The sequence below is a fragment of the Tachypleus tridentatus genome, chromosome 8 (assembly GCF_004210375.1).
Source record: "Tachypleus tridentatus isolate NWPU-2018 chromosome 8, ASM421037v1, whole genome shotgun sequence".
NCBI classification, from domain to species: domain Eukaryota; kingdom Metazoa; phylum Arthropoda; class Merostomata; order Xiphosura; family Limulidae; genus Tachypleus; species Tachypleus tridentatus.
Genome location: NC_134832.1, coordinates 44,422,981 through 44,436,970, shown reverse-complemented (window position 1 = coordinate 44,436,970; position 13,990 = coordinate 44,422,981). Strand labels below are relative to the sequence as shown.

General features: G+C 33.6%; 1 protein-coding gene across 3 annotated transcripts in view; it reads right to left on the bottom strand.

Annotated features, from left to right (window-relative positions):
- Positions 1-13,990, bottom strand: part of LOC143222320 (proto-oncogene tyrosine-protein kinase ROS-like) — a 79,129-nt gene that overhangs the window by 33,164 nt on the left and 31,975 nt on the right. For 2 of the 3 annotated variants that reach the window (XM_076448686.1, XM_076448687.1), the window contains exon 2: positions 12,612-12,665. The exons of the other annotated variant lie outside the window; for it this stretch is intronic. In XM_076448686.1, the coding sequence (XP_076304801.1) occupies positions 12,612-12,665 (54 nt within the window). The remainder of the gene's footprint in view (positions 1-12,611; positions 12,666-13,990) is intronic. 3 annotated transcript variants of the gene reach the window in all.

The window sequence follows — 13,990 nt, the reverse complement described above, 5'->3', positions numbered from 1 at the left end:
CCTTAGTGACGTGTTCAAAGCTACCATTTAACGCTGTGTAAACTTTCAAAATGCCTGAGAATAAAGCCTACATAGTCTCGTCATTATTCTTGCATTATTAACTGTTTAATCGAATTAGCACAGAAAAGAGATACTTATATGTTTCTTAAACGATAACTACAAATCTTTACTTGAAAAAGAAAAGAAAAAGGCGTGTGTGTGTTTTCTTATAGCAAAGCCACATCGGGCTATCTGCGGAGCCCACCGAGGGGAATCGAAACCCTGATTTTAGCGTTGTAAATCCGTAGAATACCGCTGTACTAGCGGGGGACAAGAAGAAAAAGATAACCATTGAAAGAGAGAGAGAACAAATTTCATTATTGTGGATAAACCTGCACACAACAAGCTTGAAATGGTTCATCTGAAGAAAATGTTTAAGAAATATAAAATAATGCTTTTGAACTTAACATTTTTCAATGGCCAAAGAAACAAACATACTATGAAACTTATGAACAAGGAAGACTCAAGGTTATGATTTAATGTCCTAAATGAAGCAAAAATTGGATAATAAGCCATCTGTGCTCTGCTACCACGGGTATCGAAACCTGGATTCTAGCGACGTGAGTCCGCAGATATGCCGCTGTGCCACTAGGGAGATAAAGCTAGTTCACAATATTATTAGACCTAGGCGACTAAAAGAAAGTTTAGAGATACGTTTTATGTGGTAAACAATGAAAACTTCGTATTAGAGAGGAACCAAAAATTCGTTTTGTGATGAAATAGAATCACTATAAAACCCAAACAGAAAACAATAAAAGAAGGTACTAAAAACAATATGTATATTGTGCATTCATTCTTGTTACAATAAATCAAAAGTAAAATATATTAGAACTTCAAGAAGCAAGAGACAAAAACGATGTTTGTTGTTTTACTTTAGCACAAAGCTATCTCCGCCTTGTACACCGCGAACAATCGAACCCCTGATTTTAGTATTGTAATTCTGTAAAGTTAACACTGGGGATTAGGAGAATCGAATTACAAAATCATGGAAGAAAAAAGGGAAAAGAGTGCTAGGTAAGGTTTTTTGTTTGTTTCTAACAATACTTACGATAAAATCCGCAGAAACAAAGAGAAGAGAAAGAAAAATTATAGCCCTGCTATAAAAGCTAAAGCAAACATTAACATAATCTAAGTAAAACAAAAGCTTGTGGTTTTGTACTCCGAGATAAATTTTCTACAATCTATGAAAGCAAGATCAGGTGTGCTCTCGAACAAAATTCAATTGTATTAGAATAATAACTCATAAAAAGAAAGAAAGGTAAGGTTTAGTGAAGGATCTTATTAAATAATAAAAGCAGAAGAAATAGCGTTAGAGAGTTTTCTGAGATTTGCATCAAACTCCGTGAACTAACTTCACGATAAGATGTTTAAAGGCTTACGTTGTCACAAAATTCAGAAAAAATAAGGGAGATTGAGCTTGGGGTTCTAGTACTTCGTGACAAAGATAGCATGTTTAGAGACCATAGTTACGAGAGGACACGCAAATACAACAAAACAATAATTTCAACAAATAATTTTTTAGGGTAATTGTGTGAGTTAAACGATTTACTTAAATAGTTTTTTTTTTATTTCAGTAAATACTGACGCTTGTTCACTGGATGAAGTTTTCACTTTGAACGATCAACTATTACGACATTGCATCTTAAATTATGATCAACTCATTGCCTAAATAGGTTTACAATATTTTTCGTGTTTAAAGCATGAATGAGAATCATTATGTATTACTATAAACACTTCTTACTAGCTCTCATATACCTGTCAAAGGCAACTTACCCATATACGATAAGACTTTAAAAATTTTAAACATTCGTATGGTTCTATGTGAAAGCAAGCTGGAAAATTTGTTTACAAAGTAAACAAAACTTTTATGTTGTTAAAAGTGAAGTTTTGTATTTAGTAAACTGGGCAGTTTTATCATTATAATTAATTCGCGTTGAAATGGTAGTTATGATTTAAACTATGATTGTTTACTTCCGATTTTTGATGTTGTTGTTTTGAATTAAGCACAAAGCTACTCAATGGGCTATCTGTGCTCTGCCCACCAAGGGTATTGAAACCCGGTTTTTAGCGTTGTAAGTCCGCAGACATACCGCTGAGCCACTGGGGGCCTCCAATTTTGGAAGCATCTAGTTTTAGAACAATATATACATGTTTATAATAATGCTTGTCAAGAATAAATTAAATCTTTAAAATCGTTACATTATTTAAAAAAGAGTTGACATTGAGAGGTTTTAGTAGGCGCATCGAGAGCTTGCAAGTAGTGAACGTTTACCTAAAAAGAAAATTTCTGATGTCAAAACTAATTAAATGTTCTATAAAAAAAGGAAGAAAGTCAACAGGAGTAAAACAAACTAAGTAGAAAACTAAAGAGTGAACAATATTAAAGTTGTATATATTAAGCCATAGAGTAAATTAACAATAAAATTTAAATAAAAATAGAACCATCAAGATTTAGAGAGAGTGTGTTTGTATTAGAAAACGTAATATAAAACGCAAATGTAGAGATAGTATAGTTAACGAGTTCAATAAATACGTTACTATAAAAACCAAGACAAAACATTCTTGCTCTGTTCAGTGAAAGCAAAGTTAGTTCTACTAAAAAGAGAGCATCAAGTTTAAGGATTATTGAAATAAACACATAGAAATATAAAGGAATAAATAAAGTAAAATTAGCTCTAAATGTTTCGAGAAAAGAAGAAAGACCAAGGTTAGTGTTTAATAGTTTGACACACACTTTATACAAGATAACCAGAAAACCAGAAAGGGAAATGGCTTTGAAACAAATAGAAAGAACGAGGTTAAGGTATAGTTTTGGAACAGATTTCTTATGACAAAAGCAACAACAATAAAACATAAAGGGCAAGGCTGGAGTTTAGTGTTTCGGAACAAATTTTCGTATAACATTGGTTTAGAGAGGATTAAGTACATAATGGTAAAGCAATTTTCAAAATCCAAATCAGTAAGTTACGTAACAACACAGCTGATATAAATTCGCGATGGAACAGGATGTATAAGAACTGCATTTGACACTGTTTAGAATTTTGTAGATAATCACCTAAAACTGATCACTTTAAGGAATGCTATGTAACAGTCTTCTCCGCCACAAAATATTCATGCACTTTGATCACAAAACTGTCTTTAGGTCTAAAATTTCTAACTTCCAGTACGGAAATATATCTTGTACTTCTCAGTAGCACAGCGACATTTCTTTGTACTTACAAACCTAGAAACTGGGTTTCGTTCGATACCCGTGGTGAGTAGAACACAAATAGCCCATGGTATAGCTATGTGCTTAATTACAATCAAACATGTCTTGTACTTAATGGCATTGGAAAATAAAATAATATGAATTAACTAGATATACCAGGACCATCTAGAAAAAACAAAAAATTGCAACAAGTTATACTCCAGACGTAGTAAATAACGTGCGGTGTCTTGTAATAGTTTATAATCCACAAACACAAAATTATAAAACTCGCCAACACAATCAAGAAGAATCTCCGTCTGGAAAAAGCGATAAAAGTCACGTGTACACAAGTTATTTCCATGATATATTTGTTACATCGTCGCATACCTCAATCAGCTTGAAAATGAAACGGGTATTCACGCCATTACATACGAAGAAGTATTTATCAAGTCGCCTATGGATTTCTCTACGATCAAACTGTTAAAACAGGCAGTGGGAAATCGAAATCCTTCTATTCTAAATTATTCACTGAAAGCATGCAGTGAGGAGTGGTGTACTTTGGACATGGCAGCATTACGGACGAGTCCTCTGAACTAGAAATTACACTGCAGGACTATTGTAAGTATGCGCAATCTACAACTGCTGCTCAAAATCTTACATCTTAAACCTAGATAATGGGAAACCGCGTATACAGTTTGGCTTACACATATAAAGTAGTTGAAATATCTACGTAAAGAGGCCAAACTAGATTACAATTTTGGACCAACTCCAAACGGGGGGAAGGTTATATATAGTTGAAATGTTCATGATTAATCAGTAACTTACAATCAAGCCTAGAAAAACAGGAAAAGCAAAGTTAATGTTCTGCACTTCGAAAATAATTTCTGTACTTTGATTAAAAATCACTTACAACAGAGACTAAAGAAATAAATATGAGTTTTTTGTCCTAAAAATATAAAAGAACTGAGATACATAGATAAAACAATGGTAAATTATGATATGTTTTATCATGTTGGTTTTTAAAACACAGTAGAGTAACAACTAGTAAATAAACATGTTGTTGTGTTTAGTAATTATAACATTTCACTTTACAAAAACTTATCGAAATAAATACTGAATAATACAGTGAAAACGCTTAGTGTTTTGATGTAAAGCTTGACCACAAATGAAAAAACACAATATTTCCTTTTGATACACTCAGCACCTTGGGTTTCCAATAACATTGAATCAAAGTAACATTTTGGGGCTCAGACATGGAGGCAAAAAATATTAGAACACCAATCCGTAAACATCATACTTTTCTTTATAAAAAATGTGAAACCTATATTAGTAAGAAGAATGGAATAACAACGCTGCTAACAGATTGAGACTGTATGACTTCAATTTGGAAACACTAAGACTAATATTCGTGATAAAAATCAGCTAAGTTACAGATGTTTTTCCAGATTTTTTTCTTTTAATTAGAGTTGTATAAGGATGGCATTTTATACCTGTATCTTATCTACCATATACCATTGGCTGGGTATCATTTCAATATTAGAATTTATCTTTGCTGGAGTCAATGGTAAACAAAAGCCTAAATATGACATTATTTTATACGCAGGACGGATGATAAAGTCAGCATAGGATGGTTTTATTCAATAAATCCATTCAAGCAAAACTAAACATAAGATGTAAAACTTCTAAAGGTGAAACTTAAAGTATAAGGTAAAACTCTATATAAGAAGTCAACGAACTCACGTACAGAGAGATCTTTGTTTGTGATTAAGCACAAAACTACACATTGGACTCTGTTCACCATGGGTATCAAAACCAGATTTATAGTACTGTAACTTAGCAAACGTACTGCTGTGCCACTGGACGGATGGAGTCGTAGTGACAGAGACAGAGAAATATTTTTATTTGAATATCATACTAAGTTAACACTTAGTGGCAGTTATAGACTTAAAAAGAAGAAATTCCTAAATTGCACATGGTAAATTGTGAACATCTATGACGGCCATAAAATTATTAAAATATTTTAAGCTACTCTCATCACGGGTAAATCTGGGAGGATGATATCTCAATCCCTCTGGTTCCTCACCCTGCGTATCGATAATAATGATTTTGATTTGTTTTGAATTTCGCGCAAAGGCTATCTGCGCTAGTCATCCCTAATTTGGCAGTGTAAGACATCAGAGAAGGCAGCTAGTCATCACCACCCACTGCCAACTCTTAAGCTACTTTTTTACCAACGAATAGTGGGACTTTCTGTAACACTATAATGCTCCACATGACTAAAAGGGCAAATATGTTTGGTGTGATTGGGATTCAAATTATCTGACTATACCGGACCTCGGTAAGAAGGATTGTAAAGCCTTGATTACACTCTCGTAACATGCGGTGTCATAAAAAAACACGCAAAAGTGAATTGAACTTTAAACCTCCATTCATGATTAAGGACTCCCTCGTCTTAGTTATTCAGCGTTAAATCTAAGGTTCTATATTGCTAAAAATCGAATTTCGATACCCGCAGTGAGCTTTATATAGTTTTGTGCTTAAAACACAAAAGAAAATCATGTTAAATATATACATTATGAATACAAAAATAAAATATTTGTTACGTAATCTTATATTAATATTGTTTAGTATAGACACTGATGTTCAATTGGAAATTTATTAGGTTTGCAGAAAATCAGAGCTAAATCTTAGTACCATAAACAGATTTATATTCCCTGTCTTTAATTTTCAGTTAAGATGGCTCTCATAATTTACCGACCCGGTATAGCCAAGTGTGTTAAGGCGTGCGACTCGTAATCTGAGGGTCGCGGGTTCGCACCCCGTCGCGCCAAACATGCTCGTCCTTTTAGCCGTGGCAGCGTTATAATATTACAATCAATCCCACTATTCGTTGGTAAAAGAGTAGCCCAAGAGTTGGCGGTGGGGGGTGATGACTAGCTGCCTTCCCTCTAGTCTTACACTGCTAAATTAGGGACGGCTAGCACAGATAGCCCTCGAGTAGCTTACAAACAACCTCATAATTTACAATTCCTTATTAAGATATTCAACATTCCATTGCTTAAAAGATCCCAAGTCACAATTCTCAGAGAAACCCACATCAGTTAGGGATAAATAACAGCAGTTTGTCAAACATCTTTGAAGAAGTGTGCCCTTTTTTCGGTAGATTATTAGTGTGATCAAAATGTTAATGTTGCACAATGTTTTTGTAATTTGGTCCCACCGATTGACAGGACGCCAGGTGCAACAACCTGTGCCCTATCTTCTACATTTTTCTAAACAACTGCATTGATTTTTGTATCTTACAAATGGACGAGGATTCACACACCCGCAGCAGTCCTTGCATGGTATTGTTTTCAACTGAGAATACCGCTCTAAAATCGTTAACTGAGTTTAGTACGGAAATGGGGATGTTTGCAGTTGAGCTGGGCTTACGGACCTGACCCTAAGAAACTGCTGTCGATTTTCTGGAATCCCAGAATTGAGTGAATGAGTGTTGTAGAATTAAGCACAAAGCTACACAATGGGCAATCTGTGGTCTGGCCACCACGGGTATCGAAACCTGGTTTCTAGTGATGTGAGTCCTGAGACACGCTGTGTCACTTGGGGGTAACCTCAGAATTATAAATTGGTTCATACCAAATAAGTGTGACTTTTATTACCATTCATTTTGTTAAGAAAGATATTTTAACAAATATTTTACACAACATATTCATTCATAGCTTTCTTGTAGTGAATTCTAAGCTGACAAACCGCAATTTTATCGAAACTGTAAGTACTATAGACACAGTATAGAGTTGAAAAGGCCTCAATACAAAAATCGAAACATTTATCGATCCAAGGTTCCAAATGACCATAGGAAATACCAATATCACCAGAAGTTTGAATTTATCTTATTTTGGTACAATTCATAATTTAACAAACATTTCAGGCAATTTATGTCCAAAGAGTATTTTTGTCACAAGTGCCAGTACATGGTAAAACTAAATAATTTATTAACCTCGTAGTAATCTAAGCTCTTTATTAAGTAGTTATATATATATATCTCATTAGTATATTTTATTGTGTTTTTTTTTATCCTACATTTTAGCTGCTTATTCACGCTGTCTTCAGGAAGGTCCTATGGATGGTTTATGGTAGTAGAGGCCACAAATCAATCTTGGGTATTCTTATTAGGAAGTTTTGTGTGCTATCTACTAATTCGATTAGGTTTCTTATATTAGAGCTTGTCTCGACTCTGATAGCACACTATCACTTTTATTATTATTAGTTCGTACTTTTCTCTGGTATGAAGGGCTATTACAGTATTTCCCAAGTTAAGCGATAACGCTCCTCGTGGTCATTTTTAAAATTCAAAGGGACAGTAAATTTTTTCTATGATATGATGGGTTATTAAAAGTCCCTAACGCCTTTCATTACACCCCTGACTTTATTTGTCTCTTTGTTTCTCCAAATTTTTGGATCTGCGCTCGCAAAGGGTGGTGTAAAAAATAAAATATTCACGAGTTAAATTTAATCAAAAAAGATTAATATATGCCTGGTTACCAAATGGCTTTTGTTTGTTTGTTTTGAATTTCGCACAAAGCTATTCGATGGCTATCTGTGCTAGCCGTCCCTAATTTAGCAGTGTAAGACTAGAGGGAAGGCAGCTAGTCATCACCACCCACCGCCAACTCTTGGGCTACTCTTTTACCAACGAATAGTGGGATTGACCGTAACATTATAATGCCCCCACGGCTGAAAGGGCGAGCATGTTTGGCACGACGGGGATGCGAACCCGCGACCCTCAGATTACGAGTCGCACGCCTTAACACGCTTGGCCATGCCGGGCCTACCATACGGCAAAGCTCAGATGGATGGTAAAAGTAAAGCACTTTAAATCCAAATTACTATAAAATCTATAATCACAGAAGAAATAGAATATCAAAGTTAAGAGTTCGCTATTACGAAATAATATTCCCTGATAAGAAAACGGTAAGTTTTGTAATTTATAACGCTGTAATCAGGAGTTCGATTCCACTCGGCGGACACAGCAAGTAGCCAAATATGGCTTTACTATAAGAAAACACACACAATGCAAAATAATTTTGCAACAAGTTCCACATCAGAAACATTGAAATAAATAACAACAACCACAAGATTTAAATTTCTGAAATGAACATAATCTGACACAAAGGCTTTGAACATTGAACAAACTAAACAAATTCGAAGGAAACAAACCAAAAATATTCATAAAGGTATCACTGCTATGTTCAAAGGTCTCCTCGTTTTATACAGAGCAACCAATGTACCGATCAAGCTCCTGCACTATCTTCAATTATGAGTGTAGGGAATTCTAGACCCGAAAGGAACCCATTAAGGATCTTTTCTCATATGGTACCTAAGTACGTATGCCAAGTTTGGAGTGTGAAAAAAGTTTCAAAATGGTGCACCGGAACCACGAGGGGACCAGAAACAAATTACGATGGCAGAATCGAGTTAAAATATGTGAAAAACCTATTCTCATCACGTCTGAGTGGCTCTCTAGGAGCGTTTTAGCCAAGTTTAGTCCTACTGGCTCCAGAACCGTGGGAGAAGGTACTGTGGCTGGACATATACACAAAGCTATGAGTTGTATTGATGTATGATACCATAAAATTAGAATAGAAGTATTGATTAGAAACACAAACACACTGAACGAAACGGCAAACATAGAGTTTAGAGTTCAGATGCCAAAAAATCATATAACCGAGGCAAAAAGACAGAGAATAAAACATAAGTCATCAAACTGACTAAAAGTTAGAGAAAATGTTCATAACTCAAGGTTAAAAACTTAATATACAAACAACAAGATGAAACAGTAAGCTCAGACAAAATTAATTGTTGCAGAGTAATGTTTCTATAAATTATATGCAGTGATACAATAGTCAACATATTCCACAAGATATTATTTGTATAAGTTAATAGAAAACAATAGAAAGATGCAAACAGTGGTTTAGTCCTCTAAAGTTACTCTAGAAGAACGCAGGCAGTCTATTGTGTAGCTTTGTATTTAAAACCCAAAGAAACAATTCATGATAGTTAGAACAACCATTAACTGTTAGCCTTATACCAAATTAATTCTAATAAACGTCAAAATAACAAAGAAATTATAAATGCCAAAAACAAGTAAAAAATAAAGACATCACAGAAGATTGTTCTATTTATTCTTCCATTTACTAGTCAGCATGTTACCAATGATTTCTTGACACATACCAAAGCTGCTAATCAGATGGCATGTCTTTATTTCTTTTTTAAGTTACCAGCCGTGTATATATATTAAAAACTAATGTGAACAAAGTGCGAGATACCTGCATTCATTTTACATTTACATATCAACATTCATTAGCAATAAAACGAAAATATATATAAAAAAGATCCACATTAGTGACATGATACATACACACATATATATTAAACAATCAGCTGTAATTTCTGTATTCGTACACCAACCATCCTTGTAATCCAAATCACTTTAGCTTTGTACTTTCTTTTTAGATAGTTTTTCACAGCCGCAGGGGCCATATTCCCGTTTAAAACAACGATGCATGAGCTATTCTAGGGTATACCATTAAATAAAAATCTACCTTCCAAGCATCTGGGTCATTCCATGCCAACTCATCCAGAAAAAAGAACTTTTTCCAGTTCATGTCATAGATTTTTCTTGTAAAAAAATTCTAGCAAAAACTTCATTTTGATTTATTCAGCCAAGCAAAATCCTAAAACTGTTCTGCATGGCTGAATAAATGAAAATAAAGTTTTTGCTCGAATCTTTTCAAGGAAATGTATGACATGAACTGGAAACTCCTGGGTAAGTTTGCATGGAATGACCTATCTGTAGAAGGTGCTGAGGACGATAGTTTAACAGCTTTCCCTGTGTTGACAGACTCATATATTGTATTCCCAGTTCTAAGTACCAACTTGCGAATTGTTTTAACATTTTTTATAAACACCTACTACGTTATGTTGCTGAGAATAATATTAACATAAAAAGTAGAAGAAACATGAAAAATAAAGTCTAATTTAGAATCCCTGGACGACAGTGAATAACACTGTTCATCAGACGACTTAAGTAATAACTGTTTGTCACGTGGTTGCAACACTGTATATTACAAACACCTTCCATCTCTGAAATAATAAAACTCTTCTGAACTATTTTAAATTCTATTCACGCTATATATATGTTCAACCTACTCCATGTGGGTCATCGATGAACGGAGAACGAAATCAAAAGGTGATTTTTAGACACAACACCATTTTTTATTTGTAGGTTTAATGTACGTCTTCTGACAAAATCAGTTCATGGTTTAACTTGCTGAGGCTTTAAATTACAACTCATTTTGCTAGGATGTTAATGATAAATCTATAATATTATAAGATTACACTAGGGTGCATTAGTAACAGACTCGTTTCGCAGTAGTTGCATTCTAAACTTTTATGACAAGAATACTTAATATAAAAAAGAAAAGCTAATAACCGATTTATAAATATAGATTCAGTTAGTGTATATGTTGTTTGAACAAAGTTTGTCAGGATATGAGAAGCATAAGGACGTGGTGCTGTTTATACGCATGCTTCGTTCAGGGAATGGCTCGACTTAGCTATAGAATGTCTATGACAGTTCCCAGATTTTATGCCACTCTCACAAACCTTGATATTGTGTCTTTGGCCTTACCGAAAAGAAACGGTTTTTGAAAACAAAAAATCACTCTTCCCAAAATGGAGTCTAATCTGATAATAAGTGTCACTTTTATCAGGCACGATGACGAATGCTGACTGACGGAATACAGGGAAGAAGATAGTGTCGATGAAGGTCACGTGCTTGACCACGCTCAGAAAAGGCTTAAATAATTTAGGCTGGTAAACATCTGAAGGTGTTGATTTACTTATTGCTGGAATTAGGAAGATAATTAAGTCGGACTTTGTGCCTTTAGGGTCACATCAACATTTCTGATCAACGATTCTTTCGACCAAAGATCTTCCTGTTGTTTACTTTGTAATGCAAACACTGCCAAGTTACAAAGGGCTTTTAATGAAATTTTATTTCTAATCCGAAAACCATTCAAGATTTTATTACATTAACTTTCAACAAGAAATTTCAGTAATTTCCAGCTTAGTCGTTTTATGGAGGTCAATCCTACATATTATTATTTACAAAAAAAAAACAACCAAAAACTGCATGTTGAATATTACTTTAAGAAAATTGTTTAGATAAAAGAAATTTTGAATAACACTAAATACGTTTTAGTGGTGAAGGTGTTTGTTGTTGTTTTAATATCCATAAAGTTTCACGAACTATTTTGTTTTTCTCCTGCGTAACTTCTAAAATATTTATATTTCGATAGATTATATTGAAAGAATTACAGATTTGGCAATACTTACGTTAACTTATCTAACCAGTAAACATTATTCAATTTTTACACTCCCGCTGGTAAATCAGCGGTAAGATCGAGGGTTATAACATTAAATTCAGGTTACAACCCTCAGACAGTCACGGTTGTGCAGTTTTTTCGAATATAAAAATAAACCTGAATTTTACCTGAATATTTTTTTCAACCAACTAAAACGAATGAACAAACATTATATACACCTAACTACTTTGTAGTAAAATTACATCAAATTCTAATTTTATTAAAAATTATACAGATTTAGTAACATTATACATGTTGAATAACAGAAAAGTTGACTTAGTTAATTATTGGTCCGTGATCATCATGCCAAATTATTGAGCAACGCTTGAAAATTTGGAATTATAGAACGTTTTAAACTTACAGAAAAGTTTATGTTGGGAAATTCTAAATATCTGTTTGTCTTTCTGTTTGTCCATCTGTATCTATGAACGTATATATACATAATTGTAAGTATTAACCAACTACGCATGCTTTTACTTTAATCACTTGTTTTACAACTGTTAACTGACAACTAACTTCAACGGCAGGATGTAACACAATTTTCCATTCGCTTATGATGACGTAGACATTGAAAATCTTTATGTTAATATCAGAGCTGGTCAAGGTATTACTTCATCCTCATTGATGTGAAAATGTGTGAACGATACGAGTTTGTACTAATACGAATAAAAAATGTGTATATATATATATTGTATATACCTTGTCATATCAAATCTGTGTCGAATGTTTTGTTAAAACTATATTAATAAAGCCTAGAAGTTATTCCAATGTGTGAATTAGGACATTAAAATTTTCCCATTTCCATTAGACTTAAACTTTCAACTATAAAAATTCCAATAAAAATTTTAACAGACACGTGTGTGTCACTTAAAAAAACAGACAAACACAGAGCTTCTGTCAATAACTTATCGCTTACTCACCCATTCCAGCTTACATTCAATAACTTATCGCTTACTCACCCATTCCAGCTTACATTCCGAGGAACAGACAACATCAAAGTTTTCTTCCGTTGCCTAATAACAAAAGAAAAAAAAAGTAAGTCGTACTTTTGATATGTTCAAAACTCTTCATTCTATCGGAAAACTTGATGCATTTCATTTGTGATAATAAATGTCAACACGCGAAGTTTATATCTGTATTTTTAGTAAAAGGCTTTTCGTAGTTTTATACAAGTATAGTTTCTGTTATGAATTTGTTCTAAAACAAGTGAAAAGCTTCTGACAGCTTCAACGACTATAATTTTATTCAAAAAAGATATGATTGCTCCTTTTTTTAAAATTCAAAAATAGACTTCCAATGAGAACTGAGTAGATGAGATTAAATATTTTTCGGCATTGGACAGCTATAACACCGCTGCATATAAGGCTGTAGTTTTAAAATTACGACACAAGCAGACAATCAACAAACCTTTAAGTTATTACTACAATAGCTATGGCTAATTGGAAGTTCTGAGAATCAGCAGTCAACGAACAAAGGCCATCGCTGGACTAATTTAATATAACAATTAAAATTTCTAATTAGACCAAAAATTCAAGTACTTTGAGGACTTAAAAGGTATACACAACGTAAGTTTATTAAAATTAAATAAGAGTATGAATTTCAACAAAGTAGAATTATTATATAAGTGACACGCAGTAGGATTGTGTAATTAATTACAACACAATTTTAAACAAAATTCCTGTATTTCTAAGTTAGTAAATGCTACTGTAAATGTATTTAAAGAACCATTTGCTCCTTTTTTTGACGTTGAAATTCAAAACTTGATAGTCACGGTGGTCACGTCCCAGACAGTTTATCGTACAACTTTATGATAGTCATATAATACAGCTATAAAATACTGCTTTCTTTTAATCCATTAGAGTCTGAGCATTGGCATTCCAATAATATCAAGCTGTTTGTACTTCTAAAAATCTATTCAGAAGACCGTAGCTGTTAATTAAAATTATATCATGATTGAAGCAGAACGGCTATAATGTCTGCGACAAGCCTCATAACCTCATTTGTGACAAAGATATCTGTATTTCAGGCGGATACATGTATCAAAGTAATCTTAAAATGATACAACATAGTGCTGAAGCAGTGTTTACCCATTACTTTTAATTTTTAAAATATACCACAAAGCTATACAGAGTGTTCGAAAAGTCTGGAACCACAGGTAATTTGCAGGTTTTCTTAATTTCAGATTGTGGGGCTGTCAAAACCTGAGAAGGTCGAATTAGTCCTACTGTTGATCCAAATTTGTTTCAAATTACAATGTTGGCATGTGGAACATATTATGTAAGATTCGTTACAGTTCCTGTGTTTTCAAACTTTTCGGATAACTTGTACACTGAAAGTT